The sequence below is a fragment of the Mchenga conophoros genome, linkage group LG23, assembly GCF_057382185.1.
Source record: "Mchenga conophoros isolate Kocher_MC1m ecotype Shallow Benthic linkage group LG23, M_conophoros_male_GT1.1, whole genome shotgun sequence".
NCBI lineage: Eukaryota > Metazoa > Chordata > Actinopteri > Cichliformes > Cichlidae > Mchenga > Mchenga conophoros.
The window spans coordinates 22,620,168-22,642,445 of NC_140547.1; the positions used below are offsets into that span (position 1 = coordinate 22,620,168).

At 40.4% G+C, this 22,278-nt stretch overlaps 1 protein-coding gene across 1 annotated transcript in view; it reads right to left on the reverse strand.

Moving 5' to 3' along the window:
• stk11ip (serine/threonine kinase 11 interacting protein) overlaps positions 1-22,278 on the reverse strand; it is a 45,387-nt gene that overhangs the window by 17,815 nt on the left and 5,294 nt on the right. The window contains exons 10-22 of the mRNA XM_085266029.1: positions 20,900-20,989; positions 20,572-20,613; positions 17,969-18,139; positions 17,799-17,880; positions 17,064-17,567; positions 16,693-16,910; positions 16,479-16,589; positions 14,891-15,131; positions 12,022-12,179; positions 11,673-11,925; positions 7,938-8,047; positions 6,902-6,999; positions 3,192-3,373 (exon numbers count right to left, since the gene is read on the reverse strand). Of these exons, the coding sequence (XP_085122155.1) occupies positions 3,192-3,373; positions 6,902-6,999; positions 7,938-8,047; positions 11,673-11,925; positions 12,022-12,179; positions 14,891-15,131; positions 16,479-16,589; positions 16,693-16,910; positions 17,064-17,567; positions 17,799-17,880; positions 17,969-18,139; positions 20,572-20,613; positions 20,900-20,989 (2,260 nt within the window). The remainder of the gene's footprint in view (positions 1-3,191; positions 3,374-6,901; positions 7,000-7,937; positions 8,048-11,672; positions 11,926-12,021; positions 12,180-14,890; positions 15,132-16,478; positions 16,590-16,692; positions 16,911-17,063; positions 17,568-17,798; positions 17,881-17,968; positions 18,140-20,571; positions 20,614-20,899; positions 20,990-22,278) is intronic.

Consider the following 22,278-nt stretch of genomic DNA (forward strand, 5'->3'; position numbering starts at 1 on the left):
CAAACAGACTTTCACTAGAGCTCTGCTCTGTGTCAATATTGCTGTGTGGCTGCTTCCAACAACAACACCCCAGATCATTTTCACATGATATCAAATACCAAACCACTGTCTGATACGTTAGACACCCGGGACAGGAAATGGGTAAAGATTTGATTTTCTAATTCCAGTTTCCAAAGCAACATCTCTCTCTGTTGATACCGACAACTCGCACCAAATCTTCTACAACACGGTTTGATTGCAACAGTGAACATTAATAGAGTCCTTCAAGCATGAGAAAAGACCTGGCAGACCCCCCCACCCAAAAAAAACACCCCAAAAAACACTGGGCCGTAGATTCCAGAGGTCTTGTGTTATCTCTCCTGTTTCAATAAAGCTGTGTCAGACTAGGTTGGAGAAAGAAGCTCTAAGCTCCAGAAAACTGTCCCTGTTATAACCACATCCTTCCTCTGTCTTCCAGGCAGCGAGTCCATCGTCATTCCAGTTGTGGTTTCGAAAAAACTTTGTCCACATGAAAGGAGCCAGCTTGGACAACAGTCAGACTTTGTTATGGTTAAGCTTTTCCGTATTTCTCCTGACAAAATATTGCAACAGCTGTTTTCGGGGTTAATTTGGCAGTGGCATCAGAGAGTTTGTCATATTAGCCACTTTGTTTTCAGGACAGAAATAAGTACAGCCTTCGTATAATTCACATGTAGGTGTCTAAAGCAATGAGAAACATCGGGATTCATTTGTCTTCTGAGCACCTGGAAGGATACAAAAAGATCTTATTTGTGGGTTGTTGTTTTTTTTTCTCTACTCCGTCTGCTTTGTTTTGGAGACATTCTGGTCTTGCTGAAAGCAATCTGGAATTATTTTCACCCACAAAGAATACAACGCAGTAAATGAGCGGTTTATGGACTTAAAAAGAAAATGCTGTTAGTGGAGAGACAAAACTTCAAGGAAGAGGGAGAAGAAAGAAGCAAGTGGGATGCCTAAAATGTTCCTTGATCCTGGTCAGTGAGAGGATCAAATAAGTTCATAAATACTCTCATATATGTGGGTGAGGCTCGAATTTAGCTTTGGAAACATTCGTCAGACAAACATATTTAGATAATGAACTGCCTTTTTGTTTCAGTACATTACATTGAAATGTTTCTTCTGTTTTTTTGTTGTTGTATTTTTTACTGAAAGATGAAACCAGAGTGAAAATTATATTAAAATAATTTATCTTCAATGACCAACCACTAAATGCAACTCTTACAAAAGCGCGTTGGTAAATGAAACCAAATTGTGGTAGCGACTCTCAGCAGAGATTCAGGACTATTTTGGCTAAAATATATACCCACTACTGTGGCAGGAAGCCTTCAGAGAATTACTTGCAAAAGGGAAAATCTGCCCACTTTTGATAATTGGCAGTTGTTTCAGACCCTTTCTATAAGCGATGCGTGCAAAATGTCAATTTTTTTTAAAGGTTTTTGCCTTTTTAAACATTCCTTTGAAAAGGAAAAATAGAGCATTTATAAAAACAGATTACCCCTTCCTCTTAAAACAATATGTAAAAAGATTTGATATGATCTGAAATAATTACACTTGTAGCCTCAAAATTATGTTGCAATGTTTGTAAATAAGTAAATAAGTCAGCAAAACTCACTTCTCTCTGATGATAGCGATACTGAGGTGACATCTTGAGGATATCATGGACTTTTCTGTCAGTAAATGCCAGTGTTTTTGCCCCTGTGAGCTGCTGTAGGCCTATGTTAGCTGCTGTTAGTAAAACTTTGTTTTTGGATCTAACATTATTGGACTTGGACACTTAGTGAATAAACTCGATACTCGACAGACACTCCAGCCTAACATTAGGCAGGCTAACAATGAGCATATTTATGCATGTTTATGTGTTAGAGCCCTGAATTCAGTTCAAGAAATGAGGCTTGAGGTGAGAAGGAAACACGTGCCACATATTTGACCGGTCTCTAGCCACAGACATGCGGTAGATTACGTAGAACGGTGATGTCCATCTTGGCCACTATATTCAAGATGGTGGGACAGCTTTGCAGCTTCAACAAAGCAGCGCCTTTAACCGTGTCAACCAGCTGGCAGCCAGTTGAGTTGTGCTCATTGACAAAGACTCATTCAGATTGATTGCAACATGTTGGCAATCTGTCTGTATTTATAAACTACACACCAATTATTTGAACTTGAACAATCTCTTTGAGAGTGATTGCAGTTAACAAAAGTGGTCGTCAGTGTTGAATACCCTCCAGCTCTGTGTAACCATTTAGTCACCACACGTGGTAATCGGTCACAGAATGTGAAAAAATTCAACACAATTAAAAGGCAGCCATCGGTTTTGTTTGTAGTTGTAAGGAGAATGCTGTCCTACTTTTACTTGTGACTGAGCCATTAGCTTGGTCTGAATTAGGAGGTAGCTTTGCTATGCTAACTGTATCCTGTCCCAGGTTGTTGTTCAGTTAAGACTTCTACGTGAACAGAAATCAAAACAAGTAAATAAACTGAGCAAGATCCTTAAAAAGTCCATATACAAAACACATCTCGTGCTTTTTTTTCCACATCCATCAGGCTTGATCTGTACAAACATCAGGGACCATCCCTCTCTGTGCTGTTTTAATTGTAATTTTTGTTCGCATGGGTTCAATATCAAAACGTTACATGTGCTAAAACTAAGCGTCGATCCTATTCCACACATGCCAAAATGTTTTTCTGGTTTTCTCCAAATGTTTAGGGGCTGGTAACTGTCAAATTGATTTTCCATATTTCTCCAGACATTCCAAAGCCCAGGAAGAAGTCCCTGTATAATAAAAGGTTTTCCTCTCAGCCTCTGGTCCTCTCAGTCAGACAAGTTGGTGTGGTGATGTGCTCAGTCTGTGGAAACCCAATACTGAGGGGGACGGGTAGAAATTTGCGTCACAAAGCACACATATGGTATAGTATTACTTTGTGGCGGCGAGTGGGTCTGTGACAGGGAACATGTTGTTCAAATGTCTGCCTCAGGGACGTAACACAGCCCTCCAACTTTTAAAATTAGGTTAACTGTGTTTAATCTTCCCTCACTGTGCCCTGAGGTTAATCCTGAACCCAGTGTAACCAGTAAACACAGCGAGAACGGGACAGTCACATTGTCTTTCTGACTATATTAACAAAATAAAAACTTCCATACAGTTTCCTTTTATTCTGTGGGGTTTCTTTTTTACCTGTTAAACGGCCAAAGAAGCGTTTGCACCGCACGCTGTCCCTCACGAGTAGCGTGTAGGCCACGCCCACATCTTCAAACTCCATGTGGATGCTCTGAGAGCCCAGCCCCACCTCCAGGTAGCTCAGCTCCATGATTGGGTAGCTGTCCCTTTTCTGCAGCCAATTGGTGAGCTGGCCTCTGCTGGGAGGAAACAACATGAGGCATCAGGAGGTAAAGAAAATGTCCTGCCTCGCTGACCTCGATTAAACAGTTTACGTGATGTCTGACACTTGTAATCCGTTTGTAAAAGTCAGAGTTTTGTTAGTACAAATCACATCAGTAACTTATGTAATGCCTCATTTTTCAGGGATTAGGACACCGGGTCAAATCCATATTAACAGTCTGGTTTCCGAGACAGTGCCAAGAACAAGAGAATTCAGCACCTGCAACATGCAGTACATAGCAACTTTTGACGCCACCTTGGAAGAGCATCAGAGGAAAAGCTGATGTGTGAGGGAAGTCGACCTATTATGGCCAACAAATTTCTCACAGAGGGGAGAAAAACAGAAAAGAGCCCAGGGACTGCAGACGCTTTGAGATCAATGTGTTTTCAAGATGTGACCTAGAAACAGGTTATTCTGCTCGGCAGGTTGTGCAATATTAACCAGATCCTAATCAGAGGGTGCTGAGTTTTTCACCACCATCACAAGACATAATTGTTATCTGCCACGTGGTTGCATGGAAAAGTCAGCTTTGAGGACGCTGCTTAAACTTGTCCTTAAGTGGCTTTGATTTAATCATCTTTTTATCTGTTTCGGTTTTATGGTCGGCATACCCCTGCTCTTGGGGAAAGTCTTCACACTTGATTCAACGTAAATCAATCACCGAGGCACTGGAGATACCACAAAGCTAGAAAAAGTGTTGAGATCGTTTTTGTCATTAAGGTCTACATAAAGTACTAAAATAAAACTGCAAAACTCATAGTATTGCCATCACAGTTCAAACAAGATACAATAAATGTAAGAAAGCAAACAAATATGCATCATACAGTGTCTTGAAAATGTACTTGCCCCGTCCTGATTTTTTGCTGCTTACCAAGCAAATTATAATATTAGACAACAATAATCCAAATAAGTACTAAATGCAGTTGGTAACTGACAGTTTCATTCATTAAAGGAAAAGAGTTATCCAAACCTACCTCGCTCTGTGTTACAAGCAATTGCCTTGCATTGTAAAATCATGAATAAAGTGGGATTCACCACATTTTTAGAAAGCTGAGTTCAGTTTCACTCCCCAATCTCAGGTCCGATTACTGACAGACCTGTTGAATCAATAAATCACTTAAATAGAGCCTGTCTGTCAAGCGAAGTAGGTGAAATGATTTCAGAACCAACACGTGATGCCACAATCTAAAGAAAGAGCTGAGAAACAAAGTTACTGACATCTTTCAGTTTTTACAAAGCCATTTACAAGGCTTTGAGACTCCAGTGAGAACCATTATACACAAAAGGAGAAAACTTGGAACAGGCGTGAACCGTACCAGGAGTCACCAACCCCCAACAGCACATCAACGACTCATCCAGGAGGTCACCAAAGAACCAGAACAACATCTAAAGAACTGCAGGCCTCACTTGTTAAGGTCAGAGTTCATGATTCAACAATAAGACAAATACTGGGTAAAAATGGCGTCCATGGGAGAGTTCAAGGAGAAAACCACTGCTGACCAAAAAGATCACAAAGACAACGTCTCACATTTACCAAAAACATCTTGATGATTCCCAAGACTTTTGGAAAATATCCTGTGGACTCATGAGACAAAAGCTGCACTTTTTGGAAGGTCTGAGTCCCGTTACATCTGACATAAAACTAACAGCATTTCGTAAAATGGACATCATAGCAACAGTCCAGTCAAACATGGTGGTGGTAGTGTGACGGTCTGGGGCTGCTTTGCTCAAGTAAGGAAAATCCTGAAAGAGGATGACTATCAGTTCAGTTCCTGAAGCACCTCTGAATGACTCAAAAAATTTTTTAAAAAAATCCCAAAATGAGGATTTTAGGGTGGCCTAATCAAAGTTTGGATTCAAATCCTGAACTTAAGATGCTTTGGCATTGACCTTAAACAGCATGTCCAATGTGGCTGAATTGAAACAATTCTGCAAAGAAGAGAGGGCCAAAATTCCCCCACAGTGACGTGCCAGTTATTGCAAACTCTTGATTCCCCCCCAGGTCTAAATAGTTTTTTTCCCTTAAATGAAATCATCATTTACAAAGAGCATTTTGTATTTACTCAAGTTATATTTATATTATATAAATAAGACCATAAGACTTTGTGGACTGGTGCCAGCTGAACTACCTCCAGATCAACGCCAGTAAAACCAAGGAACTGGTGGTAGACTTCCGCAGGCACAAGCATTCTCCACTGCAACCACTGAACATCCAAGGTATGGACATTGAGGCTGTGGACAGCTACAGGTACCTTGGTGTTCATCTGAACAATAGACTGGACTGGACTCATAACTCAGACGCCCTCTACAGGAAAGGGCAGAGCAGGCTGTACCTGCTGCGGAGACTCAGGTCGTTTGGAGTGGAGGGCCCACTCCTGAAGACCTTCTATGACTCTGTGGTGGCTTCTGCTATCTTTTATGGTGTGGTCTGCTGGGGCGGCAGCATCTCTGCTGGGGACAGGAAGAGACTGAACAGGGTGATCCGAAGGGCCAGCTCTGTTCTAGGATGCCCTCTGGACCCAGTGGAGGTGGTGAGTGACAGGAGAACGACGGCTAAGCTGTCATCCCTGATGGACAACATCTCCCACCCCATGCAGCAGACTGTGACAGCACTGAGCAGCTCCTTCAGTGGGAGACTGCGGCACCCACGGTGTGGGACGGAGAGATTTCGCAGGTCTTTCCTCCCCACTGCTGTCAGACTCCACAACAAAGACTTTAACTGATCAAGCACACACATCCATACATATGCAATAATACTAAGTGCAATAATCCTTTCTGTCATCGTTGTATTTTTACTCAGTTGTATATAGTATTTGTATTTGTATTCTATTTTTATCTTATTGTATATTTATTTTATTTTATTCTACTGTATATAGTATTTTATTCTATTCTGTACAGTTGTGTACTGTATTTATTCTTATTGTATTCTAATTTTTGCCTCATAACTTTTGCACTGTCCACTCCTGCTGTGACAAAACAAATTTCCCACGTGTGGGACTAATAAAGGTTATCTTATCTTATCTTATCTTATGTTAACATTGGTTTATGATCTGACTCTACTGACCAATCATACTGGAGCAAGCTTCGGTTGCAGAAGGAAAGGTAAGACTACAGTTACTGAAATACAATCTTGAAATGATTGCCAATCATCTGATGATGATTTAATGTTTTGTTAGCTTTTTAAGATGCTTTTTGCATCAGAAGCAGAGTAGTTGATGGGTTCCAAGACGGCACTGACGGTCATTCATGTTTGCCTTCTCTGTAGTGTTGTTTTTTGTTTGAACAAAAACTTTGTGATTTATCTGGAGCTTTAGAAACTCTTGTCCCCAATTCTGTCACTACAGTTCGTCCCCTCTTCACCGCTACCAAACTAATCACTACTGGCTGAAGTGAAACACATGTGGGTAAAGGATGCTACAAAACTCCATTATGCTGGGAAACACAGAGATTTACTTGGGAAAGACTGGCTTAATCAGCTTTGTGTGAACAAAATTGCTCTACTTACTGCAAATCTGATGTCATTTCCAGGAAATAAATACGTCGATTTGAGACAACCAGCAGCGAGGGAACCTCCCCAGGTTCTCCAAATTTGACAGCTGACATCTGAAAGTCCAGAGAAAAACAAGCAAACAGAAGGGGGTAAATGACAAAAAGCTGGAAAACACTGACTGTCTTAGCAGAAGAACAGAGAGGCTCTCCTGTGCTGATAAACTCTTTTACAACATTGTAATGAGCACCATAAAGTCAACAATAAACTATTAAACAACCACATTATCAGATGAAACCAAGCTCTGTAAGTTTTCTTGTATCATTTCCTCCAATATAACGCAAGAAGTAAGAGAACAAGTGAAAAATGGAGCAGCCCCTGTCACTGGGTAAATAAACATAACCAAGATGAATGGTGTGTGACTTCCTGTTTCCAGCTGCTTGGTCCTTTTTGCTCTTTGTACAAGTGTCTCATAGAGACAAGCAACAGCCTGGTGATTCGAAGAAGTCTCAAACAACATTTAATGACGACAGCAGTGCACAAGCTACACAAAGGAGCCAAAGAGGAGGAAGAAGAAAAAGAAGAAGAAGAAGAAGAAGAGTGGGGCTTCAATGGGATCCTGGGAGATTTACTGTCAGAGTTCGTCTTGGCTGACTGAGATGAAACCGCAGATGAAGGGTAATAGGTCTTAAAGTTGTCACCAGCTATTAAGTTGGAATTTTTTTCACCCCACTGGGGAGATAATCTAAAGTTTTTTGTTGTTTTTTTCCTTTAAAACCACAGTCACAAAAGAAACAATAACACCGACATATAAAAACGCTGCACTGCCAAAATTGAGCGATCAGTCATAGGCTGCCATTGCCGGCAAACTTGTGCTTTAACATAGAGTCTGGAAACAATAGTGTTTCCTGAATTACACTAATGCCAGTAAAGATTTAAAGACCCTGAAAACATATTTTCTCAATCTTCTCTTTACTGTGAATTATGAAACCATACAATAATACATTTTTTTCTTTGGTTTTTAAGCTCTAAGCTCTGTGTGAGGCTCACAAACCTTAAGGAAAGAATGAAGTTCTTCTTCTTCCTCAAAGACTTCTACATCCAGGAAAAGCTTGAGCCGATGGTCCACCACCTCGTAATCCTCAGACAGAAGATCCAAATCATCTAAAAAATATATATGAGAAAAAAAAACTAAGTCATGATAAGTTACAAAGTAACTAAAATCAGCTTTGTATTTATGCTTTCAGATGATTCTACATTAATATCGTTATAGCGTAGCTTCCTGGAAACACTGGGAAGCCTTGCATACAGTATTTCTTGGTTTTTATGAAACCATATTCAGAGTTTACTGTAGCAGACTGCAGCGCTGGCCAACAGCCCTCATGCAGAAAGGCATTTAAGAGCAATAAATCCACCAAAGAACAGCAACAGAAGTTATTAGAACTGTGATGGATGGTTGTAGCTGATCAAAAACAACAGGGCACGGATCTGCAGAGACCAAAGCTGAGGCCTTTGATTTGAGAAGAGTGCAAACAGAGATCTGATTAAAACAGCCTTTGAACTTTCAGATAACTGCTTTTAAATGGGGAGAGGTGCATGCACACACAAGCATACGCACAGGTTGACGAGTCTTTAGAGACCGGTTGAAGAGGTGCTCTGGAACAATGGATGCACTGTGTCGCTAAAAAAAAAACCCCAAACAAACCCCATATTCAATGTGCGTCAGTGTTTTGGGATGAGTTCTCCAGAACAAAACTGCCATTTCAGAAGGACAGATTACATGGCTCTGCAACTGCAATCTCACAATTGGAAAAAACACAGAGGAAAAAAGATACAGAAAGCTATCATTACGACTCGGCCTTCCCTCTCTGAGGCTTTCATTCCTCTCCCATCACTTCCAGCAATGACTCCAATCTGTCTTGTTGCACATTTACCATGTGGTTCATCTAAAAATGGCAGCCAGATGTGGGGGGGGGGGGGGGGGGGGGGGGGGCAAGTCAGATGCTGTCACAGAGATACAGAGCAGCTCAGAGGATTTCTGTGCCACACAATATTCATAAATATTTCTCAGTCTGCGCTCACTTTCAATTAGGACTTACATCTGTCTTTAGCAAAGGCAGTAAAGCCGATGTAAACAGTTTAAACCACATGCCACTGCTGATGTGTTTTACAATGACCACGCGAAGTGCAGAATTTGAGTTTGAAGCAATAAAACTCCACTTATATTTTACTGCTGTTTGGCTTGTTCTTCAATAAACAGTGCTGCCAACAACGTTATTTTAGATGTAAAAATGTATGTATGTGTATGTTGGGTATGCATGTCAGAATTTCACTTGGGTGCGGTTAAAAGGTGCATGTTTAGCTGTATTGTTTTTAAAACTATACTACCGGCTAACAGCCGAAAGGTTTAAAGCATGACTCGAAAGAGTTCAACCACTACTCTTTATGACAAGCGCTCGCTTATCCGTCCAAAGATGTGCACTGTGCCTGCAGTTAACTGATAAGAAGAGTTGACATTTGAGGTGAAGTGATGCTTTCATTACCAAGCTCTTCATTTCTCTTTTACGACAACAGAGTGTTGGAATAGTGACTATAAAATGCTCTACAAGCCTAAGATACAGTGCTGTGAAAAAGCCTTTGCCCCCTTTTTGATTTCTTAGTTTTTTGCATGTGACGCTTATATGTTTCAGATCAAATAAATTCTAAGTTTAAGGTTTTTTATTTACTTGGGTAATCTTTGTCAAGAATTAAAACTTGTTTAATGATTGGAAACATGACAAATATCCAAAAAATTGCTAAATAAGGAAGGGGACAAATACTTTTTCATAGCAGTGTATACAAAAGCCACAGTGTAACATCTGCTGTGCATTGTGCCCGCTGCCACAACAAAAGAAAAACGAAAAGAAAAAAGAGAATAAGGAAACAGTTCAGTCGAGGGTACAACAGTTATTCTGTCTTCCTGCCTTTTGTCACTGCAGAGTTGCTCCAAAAAAGTAAACGGTAAACGTCCTGTATTTGTATAGCGCTTTCCCTATGGACCCCAAAGCGCTTTACACTACATTCAGTCATCCACCCATTCACACACACATTCACACACTGGTGATGGCAAGCTACATTGTAGCCACAGCTGGGGCGCACTGACAGAGGCGAGGCTGCCGGACACTGGCGCCACTGGGCCCTCTGACCACCACCAGTAGGTAACGGGTGAAGTGTCTTGCCCAAGGACACAACGACCGAGACTGTCGGAGCCGGGGCTCGAACCGGCAACCTACCGATTACAAGACGAACTCTAGAGCCACAATCGCCCTTTATCGTAATAAAGGTAACAAGCTAACAGCTAGACAAAAGAAACAACAGCATGCTCAATTCAAAATGATTAAACAGTCTAATGGGTGCTAAACCACTTAAATCCAAAGTATTAATAAGAACTTCGGCATTCACATTTACAAATATTATAAGAGGAAAGATTGTAAGAGGAAACGGAGAAGCCTTTTAGCCTGTGGCCACCCTCAGCCTTTCCACATTTGGGTGTGACTCTCAATAAACCACCACCTGGTCGTAGTCCATGGCCAGGTGATAGCAAACATTTAAATATTAGTAAGTACAAAGTTAATGAAGTTGTTCATCCACAAACACAGACTGTCTAAAAGCCCCCCCCCTCCCCCGACATAAATAACAGACATTTATAAAATCCTAAATCACATGAGTTTGTGATACAATAAAGAAATAAAGAATACATCTCAAAGTCCATGAATATCTTTAAAAAAAACAACATATGTGAATTCATTATATATACATTTTATGACTATAGTTTTATCTATGCACCCAATGAACTAATCATAAAAACAACAACAACACCAATTGCTTATTTAATCTTCCAGGATACCCTGTTGACAGATAATTTATCCAATTAGCTTCGCTTTGGAGGTCTAGATGACTGTGAATGTCAGGCTATAGGGAACGTCTCGTTGTAGTATCTGATTATATCTAATTCTCAGCTCCTCTTACCTTCCCCACACAGCAAAATCCACAAGGCCACTTTAATTAGTGTGCCACATGTGTGGTCCTAAAGTGATTCTGTCACTCAATCTGTCTTTTTTTTTTTACCTGTATGTGGGTGTAATAAATGATTCCCTTTAATCATCCCATTACAGACCACACAATTCAAATGGCCATTGTGAAGTACAGTACACACCGAAACCAGTAGTTAGGGTACTGTAATAAACAATAACATGTGAGCATATACAAATGTCACAGTGTAACATGTATCCAAATATTGTGCCATGAGCCAAAGAAAACAAAAAACAAAGAGAAAACAAAGGCCTGAACATTTAATTTTATGCTTTAGTTATTTTTGTGTTTATATGATGTTTGAAAGTGAGGAGGAGGAAGGGAGGCTAAGACAGTTTGATCTGAAGAGAAAAACACATGAACTGGTTCCTAAATTTAAATCCATATGGTTAAAAAAGATTAGTGGTGATGCAATCTGCTGAACCCTATTCAAGTGAAAACCTACTACTTACATGCAACTTTCATTAGTAGTCTGAATTGTTGTATTGAATTTATTTTATTTGTTCTAAATGTTTTGTTAAAATTCCTATTTTAAGACCTTAGTGTATTTCCATTTTGTGTATGTAGTTAAATGTCAGGTTAGTATTGTCTTTCTGTCACAGTAAGTCCTGTCCTGGGTTGAAATCTACTGGCTGAACAGCTCAAACGACATAGACGCGGATTTAATGTATGAACCTGGACCCTCATTACTTGCATTGTCTTCAAAGGGCAGACTCACCATTAGGGGTGGACCTTTCTGCAGGCTGTGCTTGCACTTGAGGTGGTGTAGCACCAGTAGTGGTGTAGTGGTAGCTGCCTGCTAGGTCCTCTCTACTTTGGCACACTGAGTTGCAGGAAAGGTGACTGATCTGACTTGGACTATCTCCAATGAAGAAAGAGCTTCCTTGGGCAGTGACAAACATGGACTCTTCTGCTGCGGTAACAGCTTCTGGGATGGGACTGCTGCTGCTACTAGCATCTGTGTAATCATCCTGATGTAGAACAAAGAAAACATTAACAATTCTGAAAATCAATTACCGCAGGAGACATGGCAAAAGACAGTGAATAATTTAACATATGGGAAATACCTTATTAGCACTTTGCATGCTCACAGTTATGTCCCGATGGTCATCGTCACTGTCGGTCCTGAATGAACGCTGGATGGGTGTACTGCTGTAGGGAGACGTTTGAACAGCCACTTGGACAACATGGTCACTGCCACATTCTGGACAAATCTGACTTTTTCCTGTAAATACACACAAAAAGTATATAGTAAAGGGGACCTGTAAGGTTTTTCCTTATTTTATGTCATAAAAACACTATTACAATGATGCAATCTCATATTAAACGTTGCTAAAAAAATATTCAAATAATGAGGTCAGTATATCTGGATCATGAGAAACTGGGACTGTTGCAGATAGTGGCACATCTTTATAAGATTAATGGTGTGGGCCTCCAAAACAGGCCACACCTATTCTTACATTTCTTGGTGTACCCCTCCACAATAGGCTGTACTTCTTTTAAAGATTACTGGTGAGGCCCTCCACAACAGGCTGTACCTCTATATAAGCTTATTGGTGAGGCTCTCCAAAACAGGCTAAAGAAGCCCCGGCAACCTGCTGTTCAAACCTTCTGTTTGCGAGGGGCAGCAAATTTGAGAAAAAGAGTAGGCTTAATGGGAGGGTGGCCTTGAAGAGAAAGGAACTAAAAGGCCTTTCTTCATTCAGTAGATGAATGGAGTAGCTACACCAAGACGCGGTAAAAGATACGACTTTTCTAACCTGTGACTCATGCAGAGCTTCTCTTGTAATATCCAAGAGATAGAAATAGGTCCAGTTTAACAAAGTTACTGTAACAACTGTATGGAAATCAAGATGTATTGTTTTTTAATCAAGATATGTTGTTACATATTTTTCATGTCAAGATACAAAAAGACAAGGGTTGTATAATAAACCTGTTTGAACTTAGGTTTTGTACTCAAGAATAACAGGATGTTTAAAAGAAATCTGAAAACAACAGAGGAGAGTGACAGAAAACATGCATGGATATGTTTCAGGTCAAAGGAGATTATATTTTATCTACAAGGAGTGTATTCTGTAACCCACAGGCAAACAACTGTCTACGTCCAGACACGTGCAACGTGAAAAAATCTTTTGTTGCCCAAAATGTCAGCAGAACCACAGACTAAGCACACTAACAAAAGGTGTATGGTTCCAAAAAAAACTCTCCAAACATTTGTTGAACACAGTCTGTACAAGCCCGTGCAGGTCTTAATGTCAGGTTTGGTTGGATTGCGGGTAGGAGGCTGCTGGAATGATGACTATTATCTGCATCCTGCTGAAGTGGGAACTCTTGGCTATGGAATCCACGAGATAACGTGTTTGACGCTTCGAGAGAGGCTGTCTAAAACTAACATTTTGTCTTGTGAAATCATGGGAAACTGATAGTTGGCAAGTACTCTGAAATCAAATGAATTTGGTACTCGCAATGTGTGACCTTGTGTCATTTCTGCTTTGGTTTTTATGGTAGCACAAAACCTGCAGACCCACATATATTAATCATTAAAAAAAATCTGCCTCTTACTATAATAGCATTATTCATTATCTTACTGCATTATTCACCATTTTTATCTTGATAAACAAGATAAAAATGGTGGACATTTTTGGCTTAGTTTCCTCCTGACTCACAGACCTTCTGTTTGCAGGGTATAGAAATGTATATGAAAGTTGGCTTAAAGCAGTGATTCTGAGACATTTTGGCCATCCCCTAGATCAGAGTCCAAAAAGTAAAGCTTCACACCCACCACCGGATTATTGAATTATTATCATTTATTTATGTTTAAACTGCTCATTTTAGTTTAAACTGCCCTTTATTATATCTTTTTATTGGCCATTATGACCAAAATGGCATCTTTTTGTTCACAGTGCTTTGTGCCTGTTTGCCTGTGAAAATAAGTAAACCTATAATTTACTCACCACCCATTTTCATTAATAATAAAGAACCAGCCCAGCTGAACTTTAATAACCTGAGGTTAGCAAGACAGCAGCAGCAAACTCTTCACCGTTTATTTTTATCATTCAATTTATTGTGTATTTTGACCCTGGTCTTCCACCGACGACGTGCTGTAGCTATGTATCCCACCACTATTGCTTGACCCACAGTTTGAAAAGCACTGGCTAAAAAAAGAAAGCTTAGGGCTCAAAGAGAACTAAGGGTTATTTTGTTAATCATGCAAAGCTACTCTAGGAGAGTCTAAGAAAAAACATATGGAGCTGGAAATGAGCACAAGATTGTTTTACCTCTTTATAGACCTGTCTGTGCTTTTTTTGGAACGATTTAATTTCTCTGTGCAAGACATTTAATCTCTCTTTGTATACAAAAGGTGCTTTATAAATAAAATCTCCTCATCTAGAAACATCTAGTACTTGGCTATTTAAGGATAGTTTAGTTCGTGAGAGTGATCATGATTCATCAGGGATGACTCAGTTTCATGGATGAATCAGAATGAGTGTTGTAGTGTGCATGTCTGTGCACATGTGTGTGTGGGCTCCTCTCACATGTGACGATGACAGATTCAGCTATAAACTAAAGCCAGATATCACCTTGGTTTGGCAGTTTTCTATTTTTTTTTGTTGTATTTTTTTAACAAAAGTGCATTTTGTTGCCTTAAGTGCATTTTTCCCCATTTCAAAACAGCTCCAAACATCTGGCTAGTGCAAACAGATCAAAAGGTTTTTCTTAAACTCTTTTTGCTGTTTGTACATTTTTTCCTCTGCACATTTTAACTTTATGGATGCCAATTTAAAGAGAAAACATGCAAAAATACTTAAAGAAAGAATAATATTGATTTTATCTGCCTGGAGTGTTATATACATATAACACTCACTTTACTGAGTGCCTCTTCCTGTGTCTGTTTATCAACTGTTGACGATGAACGCTGCAGGAACTCACTCTCACCTTTGCTGGCCCACTGTGCCTCTATCAGCTCCTCCCCGTCCTGTTCCTGCACACCTTCTGATAGCATCACAGCTCCTCTCCTCTTCGTTGTTCGTTCACCGGCTTCCTCTTCATCGTCCCCTCCCTGAAGAATGAATTCTGACCTGCAGCGAAGGCACTGCAGGCGAATGCAGCTGTGACAGAGCTCAGAAACCCGGCGTTGGTTTTCCTCCACCACATTAGACAGTATGTCAGTCAGAGCCTGGTCAGCAAAAAAAAAAAAAAAGTTTGTTAACAAGCAGGAAAACCAAGACATTTCTGCTCACTAAACAGTTCTGCAGGAGTCAAAGGTGGTAATAATACATTTTTTACAGCAGTTCAGAGATATACAAGCATTCTCCACACATTCCAGACAATATTAACTTTTTCCTGTAACTACACAAAAAAATTATATAGAAAATTAAAGGGTACCTATAATGCTTTGTGTTATTTTATGTCACAGATATACTGTTACAATAGAGGATTCTCATATCAAACATGGGCAGGCAATTTTCCCACGAGGCCGCATGAGAAACTGGGACTGTCATGGAGAGCTACATCTTAAGTTTGTGCGGTGCTCCACAACAGGCTGCACCTTATTATTAGACAATATGTCAGTCAGAACCTGATCAGCAAAATAAAAAATAAGAAATAATTCTGGAGGAGAGAAAGGTGGTAATAATACATTTCTGCCTGCAGCCCATGAGATATACAAGCATTCTCTTTGCTTTTCTCTCTGACAGGCGACTGCAAGCTAAAAACTGAAGTATTTATATAAAATGTCTTAACACATAGGCGTCAAACTCTGGCCCGCAGCCTAATTACATTTGGCCCGCGAAGCCATACCAAATTACTATCAGAGCTGGCCTACTGGTATTATACAGCTAATATATATATTGTTTAGTATTAAGCTTTGCTTGTTCCATATTCAGTTTTTCAGCAAAACGTTTTTGAGTCCATTAGAAAAGATTCATTCTTATATCTGGAGGAATAAATATATTTCAATAAATATTAACGTTAGCCCGCGACTTTGTTCCAGTTTTGAGTTTTGGCCCACTGTGTATTTGAGTTTGACACCCCTGTCTTAACAGGATAGGAGAACTCGAGAAAATATTAGAATGGGTTTCCATAAACTACTACGTTTGACAAATTTCTGAAACTAGCAGTCATTCTTAGTTCTTTCCTTAAGTAGAACCTCAAGGTGCTCGTTTGGTTTTACACGTAATTCAGTTATGTGTGTATTTAAACATACATTACATATTAACTGAACAGCTTTCTGCTTTTAACATTTCATCTGACACAGGTTTTAGATTGTACTGCTGTTGATTGTCGTCAGGTACACAAAGGTAACATGGACTGAGCAGAGGACAGCCTGTGAACATGCCCAGACAACTACAGCATGTCCAAGAAGTCAGTGGGTGGGTGTTCTTATTTACGTACACTGCTTCATTGTACGCACCTTGCACGTCATCCGCATTGATGTGTGGGAAAATTGACAGCACAAACAACCACTCCTGGCAACAGAAGTTTGTGTGCATGAATTTAAATGTGTGAGAGTTTTTCAGCTAACCTGCAGTGCTTGCTGAGGGTCATCATCTAACAGGACGTAGCGTCTCCTTCGTTTGTCCTTGCTGATGTAGTCAAAGTAAAGTTCTACAGCTGGAAACTGATTTTCTAAATCCTGAAAGATAGTCAAAGTCATTTATCAAGTTGATAAAAACATTATATTTTCCTTTATAGACGTAAAGATGTTAGAGATGAAGATGAAGAATCTCCTTTCATACCCCTCGGGTCCACGCAGCCTCAGTTGTTTCCACCTTAGCCAGGCTATCCAGCTCCAGACGGCATCTCTCCTGGCCACACTGCATGTCCATCTCAAGCACTAAGCCCTTTTTGATGCACAAGAACACCTCCCTTCTTCCCTTCCTCTGCCACTGACCTTCACCAAGCCCCTCCTCTTTGTCAGATAAGACACCAACAAGCAGAGGGTGACAAAGGTCCACTAAGAGAAAAGAAAAGTAGTAGTCAGAGAAAGCAGATCATAACTGGAGGAGATTTGTGCTGATTATCCTTCAGAATAACTGCATTTTGTTAAGTCGAGCACATATTGAGTTAGATACTGTTTAAAATGTTTCTCAATTTTCAACCTCCCTACCTCCTAAATCCTCTTCTTCTTCATGATTGGTCTCGCCACTCGCTGCTCTAGCAGACCTGTGGCTCTCTGGACTTGGCTGAGGTGAACTCACTACTCCCTGGCTCATCACCAGCCCATCTACCATGCTGTTATCCAAGGTGGACTCTGTCAGCTGAGGGGTCTGACCACCTTGCAAGGTGGACTCCATTTCCAGGTCTGCATCCACGTCAGAGGCCTCATTTCTGGGTTCAGAGGAAAGAATAGGTGGTGGGAGGACTTCCGGGACCTTGTGGGAAGACGGCGGCAATGGCTGCTGCTGTGGGATAGATGTAGTGGTAGTAGCGATGGTGGTGGTGAAGCCGTTGGAGAGGGTTTGAGAGCAGGAGGTTTGCTGGTTAACAGTGGTGGTGAGCGTTAAGGGTGAAGCTCCATCTAGATGGTGTTCATATCTTAGCCAGTCTTCTCCGAGTTGTTCCCTGAAGCTGGACATGCGTTCAATCTCCTGCTGGTGCTGAAGGACGATGCCTAGAAGAGGAAAAAGAACAGAAAAAAAAAACAAACATTCATGCTCGTATCCACCTCTATACTTTTAGTCTTGGACTTTGCATGACTTTTCTTAGTTGAGCATATGATAAGGTTATTTGATACTTTAGCAATATTTAACAAGAGCATACTCCATTACTACAGTACAAGGTAAATCATAATTTTTGCCTTTATGTTGAAACTTTAGACGGCAAACATGTTTTGACAACAAACCCTGTGTGGAGGACAAGGGTCTGGACTCATAATCAGTATCACTGGGTTCGGATATACTGGCCCTCCGCACTTTCACCTTACTCTGAAACAAAAATTGACAATTTTTCATTAAATATCAGAGAAAAGCACTAAAAAAAGCATATCAACACCCAAAAGAGCATCACTCCCACCCTATTTTTCCTTCTGCGAAGGTTTGAGACAACCGCTTCGCCGACGGACAGGCTGTCACTCAGCTCCCCCATCCCACTAGATGCTTCCTGGTAACTGCGTTCTGCAGGCATGGTGTAACCTGAAGGCAAAGTCTGCACCTGGACCATCAGCGGCCCTGGTTTTGGCAGAACCTGCAGAGAAGAGTACTCCAACTTTACTACCACAAATGATTTTAAGTATTAATTCCACATTTTCTTTTCCAAATACAGTGCAAATAAATGTAGATTATACCTTGCTACAAAGTAGGGCTGCTCGATTATGGCAAAAATGATAATCACGATTATTTTCACTGAAATTGAGATCTCGATTATTTGACGATATTTATTTAACAATAACAATGTATTGAATGATGGCTTTAAAGATTGTCAAAAAATAATATAAAATAGTGTGCAAATACTGATAACAGTGCAAATATTTGCAATATAAAAAATAAATGAAAAATGTAAACATCTATGTTTAGTGAACTTTGCAGTGTTGCTCTGTGGTGCAGCTACGACACTGTAGCAAAGTTTACACACTATGTCTACTTGATCCACGTCTGACTCCGCGAACCCATAATGTTTCCACACCACTGAAGTTTTTTTTACCTCTCTTTTCAACCAATGGCAGTCACTCTCCTCTCCAAATAACTTCTGCTTAGAGTTGGGGGACCTCTTAATCAGCGGTCCCCAACCCCCGGGTCCCCAACCCCCGGGCCTCGGACCGGTAGCGGGCCGCGAGAGTAGAGGCTCAGGTGTGAAATGTATAGTTTTCAGGGTTTTTAATCGGCTTTCAACGTTATTTTGTTATCGTTTTTATTGTTTACTCTGTTTTCCTGGGTCTTTTCACGTGTGTTATGAATAAATTTTCTTTTTTTTGGTACCGGTACTAGTTTTATTTTGTTGTATTTATCCGCGACACCTTAAAGGCCGGTCCATGAAAATATTGTCGGGAATAAACCGGTCCGTGGCGCAAAAAAGGTTGGGGACCGCTGCTCTCAGTGTTGTGACGCGTGTTCGAAATGCAGAGAGGTGCGCTCGATTTGCCACACGGAGCAGCGCGAGAGTAAAGCACGAGGGAGGGGCTAATAATTGGCTCAGTCATTTTTAATGATCGTTGAAAGCCCAGATCGTAATCGTGATTACAATTCGATTAATTGGTATCAGCTCAGACGGCACTTTAAACAGACTGAACTCTCTCTTAATGCACCACCGCATAGACATTGCATGTTCTCCCCATCCTTAACGGACAAGGCATTTAACATATGGACAAAGCTTGGAATAACATCAATGGCTGCTCTTTTCACGGACAATATCTTTTCCTCATTTGAACAGCTGGTGAACAAGTTCAAGATCCCTCAGTCACACTTTTTCAGGTATCTACAACTCAGGAATTTTGTTGCTTCTAATACTGACTGCTTTCCGTCCTGTCCATGTCCATCCCTTTTGGATGATATTTTTGATTTTAAACCAAATGCTAAGCGGGTTATAAGTGATGTTTATGAGCTGTTAAGTGATTTTAGGCTGTCCACATTGCAATCACTTAGGGAACGATGGGGAAGTGATCTTGGCCAACGGATTGCAGATGAGACTTGGCATAAGATAATCAATAGAATTTCTTCGTCATCTATTTGCCTTAAACATGTGGTGATTCAGTTCAAAGTTGTTCACCGTCTCCATTGGTCTAAAACTAGACTGAGCAAAATCAAGGATGGGTTTGACCCCACATGTAACCGGTGCAAACGAGAGCCTGCTTCCCTATTTCACATGTTCTGGGCATGTCCAAAACTGGGTAGCTTTTGGAAAAGCATATTTGAAACCATGTCCAACATATTTGATGTTCCAATTGCACCCTGCCCGTTTATAGCTATTTTTGGGGTGGCGCCTTGTGATGCTAGTCTTTCCAAATCACACTCTGATCTTCTGGCCTTCTGCACTCTTTTGGCCCGTAGAATGATATTATTGAAATGGAAAGAGCCACTTCCACCTGTATATGGGCAATGGGTTAAGGATGTCATGTACTATACTCAGCTGGAAAAGATCCGCTACACTGTAAAAGGTTCGGTTCAGAGGTTTTATGACACATGGCAACCTTTTCTTACTTACTTTGAAAGATTAAGTCTGGATACTATTGCTTAATGTGCGTGTGAGTGGGGTTTTTTTTGGGGTTTTTTGTTGTTTTGGTTTTTTTGTTGTTGTTTTTTTTTCCCCTTGCTGTTGTTCATTTATTTTATTATTTACTTTGTATCTGTAATTTTATTTTATTTTATCTCTTCTTTCCTCTCTGGCTGGGTTTTAGTTACACAGTTCTGGATGGGGGGGGGGGGGGGAGGGGGGGGGGGCAGGACTGTTTGTTAATATTGCCATAATTGTTGTTGGAAGCAATTCTTTGTTCAATAAAAAGACCTTGATCAAAAAAAAAAAACAATTCGATTAATTGAGCAGCCCTAATACAAAGTAAATAAATGTAGCAAGTAGCAACAATTTACACCGCATGAATTTTTGAGTCACTCTGAAGAGAATCTGCTTTAGTATCAAGCTTTTAAACTGTGAGATGATGAAGTGATGTTAAGAGTGAGACTCACTGATATTTCAGATGAGGACAGTAGGGTGCCATCAAGTTTGAGCTATAAAGAAAGAAAAAAGGGAATGCCTGAAATTTTGGGTGAAAACAAGAAAGGCAATTCTGGGAAGCTTCTGCAGCCACTCACACAGAAACACACTGCAGCTCAAACCTTTGTGTGAATAGCAAAGCTGCACTTTGTGACAAATTGGAGAACAGATGACCCAGAGGCTACTAGAACTTAAAAACAATACTTTCACATCACATTTCCATCCTTCTTTGGAAATGTAAGGTAAACTTTAAAAGTATATATATGCATAATACATTCAGTTACAATTCTTATCACTCACTCTGGTGTTGGCAGCTTTTGGCGAGAGGTGTCTGACTGTGGAGGTGCGGTGGGTCTTCTGGAAGTACAGTGGGTTTCCTTCCAGATTCAACTGAAAAAAGACAGTAGAGTTTGCATTCTTAGCTACTCACCTATGGAAAAAAAACCTCCCAGTTTGAGACAAGGAGGCAGAAAATCTTAGGCTAGATTACATGACTTTAAAGTTTTTTGTGTAAAACCTCACCATTAGATGTCAGTAGACTGCTGATTGAAGTTAACTGAATTCAACTCTTTTATTAGCATTAGCTAACTTCCTGGCTAATGTTAGCTAAGTGCTCAGATGCCACTGGTCAGCTGCGACGTTAATGCTGGACCACTATTGTTATGATGATGATGTAGGACCAACACAGGGATATCAAATCGTAAAGATTGTCAGTCTACACTTTACCTCAGCTGTCAATATATGTACATGCCTATTTACTGTGGGTGAGGCTATAAATCTTTGTGAAAAGAGTCTGATACAAGTCGATGAGTCAATGAAGTTTACTTCTATTTGATTAGCGCGATACTGAGGTGAGTTGTTCAAGATATCCTGAACGTTTCTGTCAGTGTTTTTGCTGCTGTTAGCTTCGGTTATCCTTTGTTAGCTGCTGTTAGTGAAACTTAGTGAATAAACTGCCATACAATGTGGGAATGTAATCAAACTGTGTCACAGGGCTAAAGCCTAACATTAGCTGGCATAACATTAGCTTATAACCAGCTGTCATTGTTCATCCAGCTTTCATCAGCTGTACAGAAATGGGGGGATTTTGCATCTAATCTGTTGCCAGGTTTTTTGTGTTAGGGCCCTGACTTCAGTTCTGCAGGGGCTTGAGGTGAGGAAGAAGAGGATGATATTCTATTAAGATACTGGTGGTGTTGCCTCCTTCCTTCCTGTTTTCAGTTTGTCAGTGGAGGGGACCCCTTCTTAGACGATAAAACACAAAGTATGAACCTTCATATCTAGAGTCTGAAGGTGCATATACAAATTCAAATTTGCCTGAACAGCATGGGAATGGCTACGAGTTCTCTCCTTCTTTGGGATGTATGTGGCCAGTCTCTAACCACGTAGATAAAATATGATTAGGCAGAACAGTGACGTCCACTGTATTCAAGATGTTTGTGGCACAAACCAGTGCCGGCGCCTGTGCATTTTTAATGGGTTAAATCTAAGTTTATAAGAACACATCAGTTTGTTGGAAGATGTAATTACACACTAATCTGTGTATATTGATGAGTACAACTTTATTTTTCTATAACATAAACTCAGAAAATGGCTATTGCACCTTTAAACCATTGTTTAGTTATGCCGCTATAAGCTCAGGCAGCTGGGGGACCTCAAAGTCAACCTCATTAGTATTT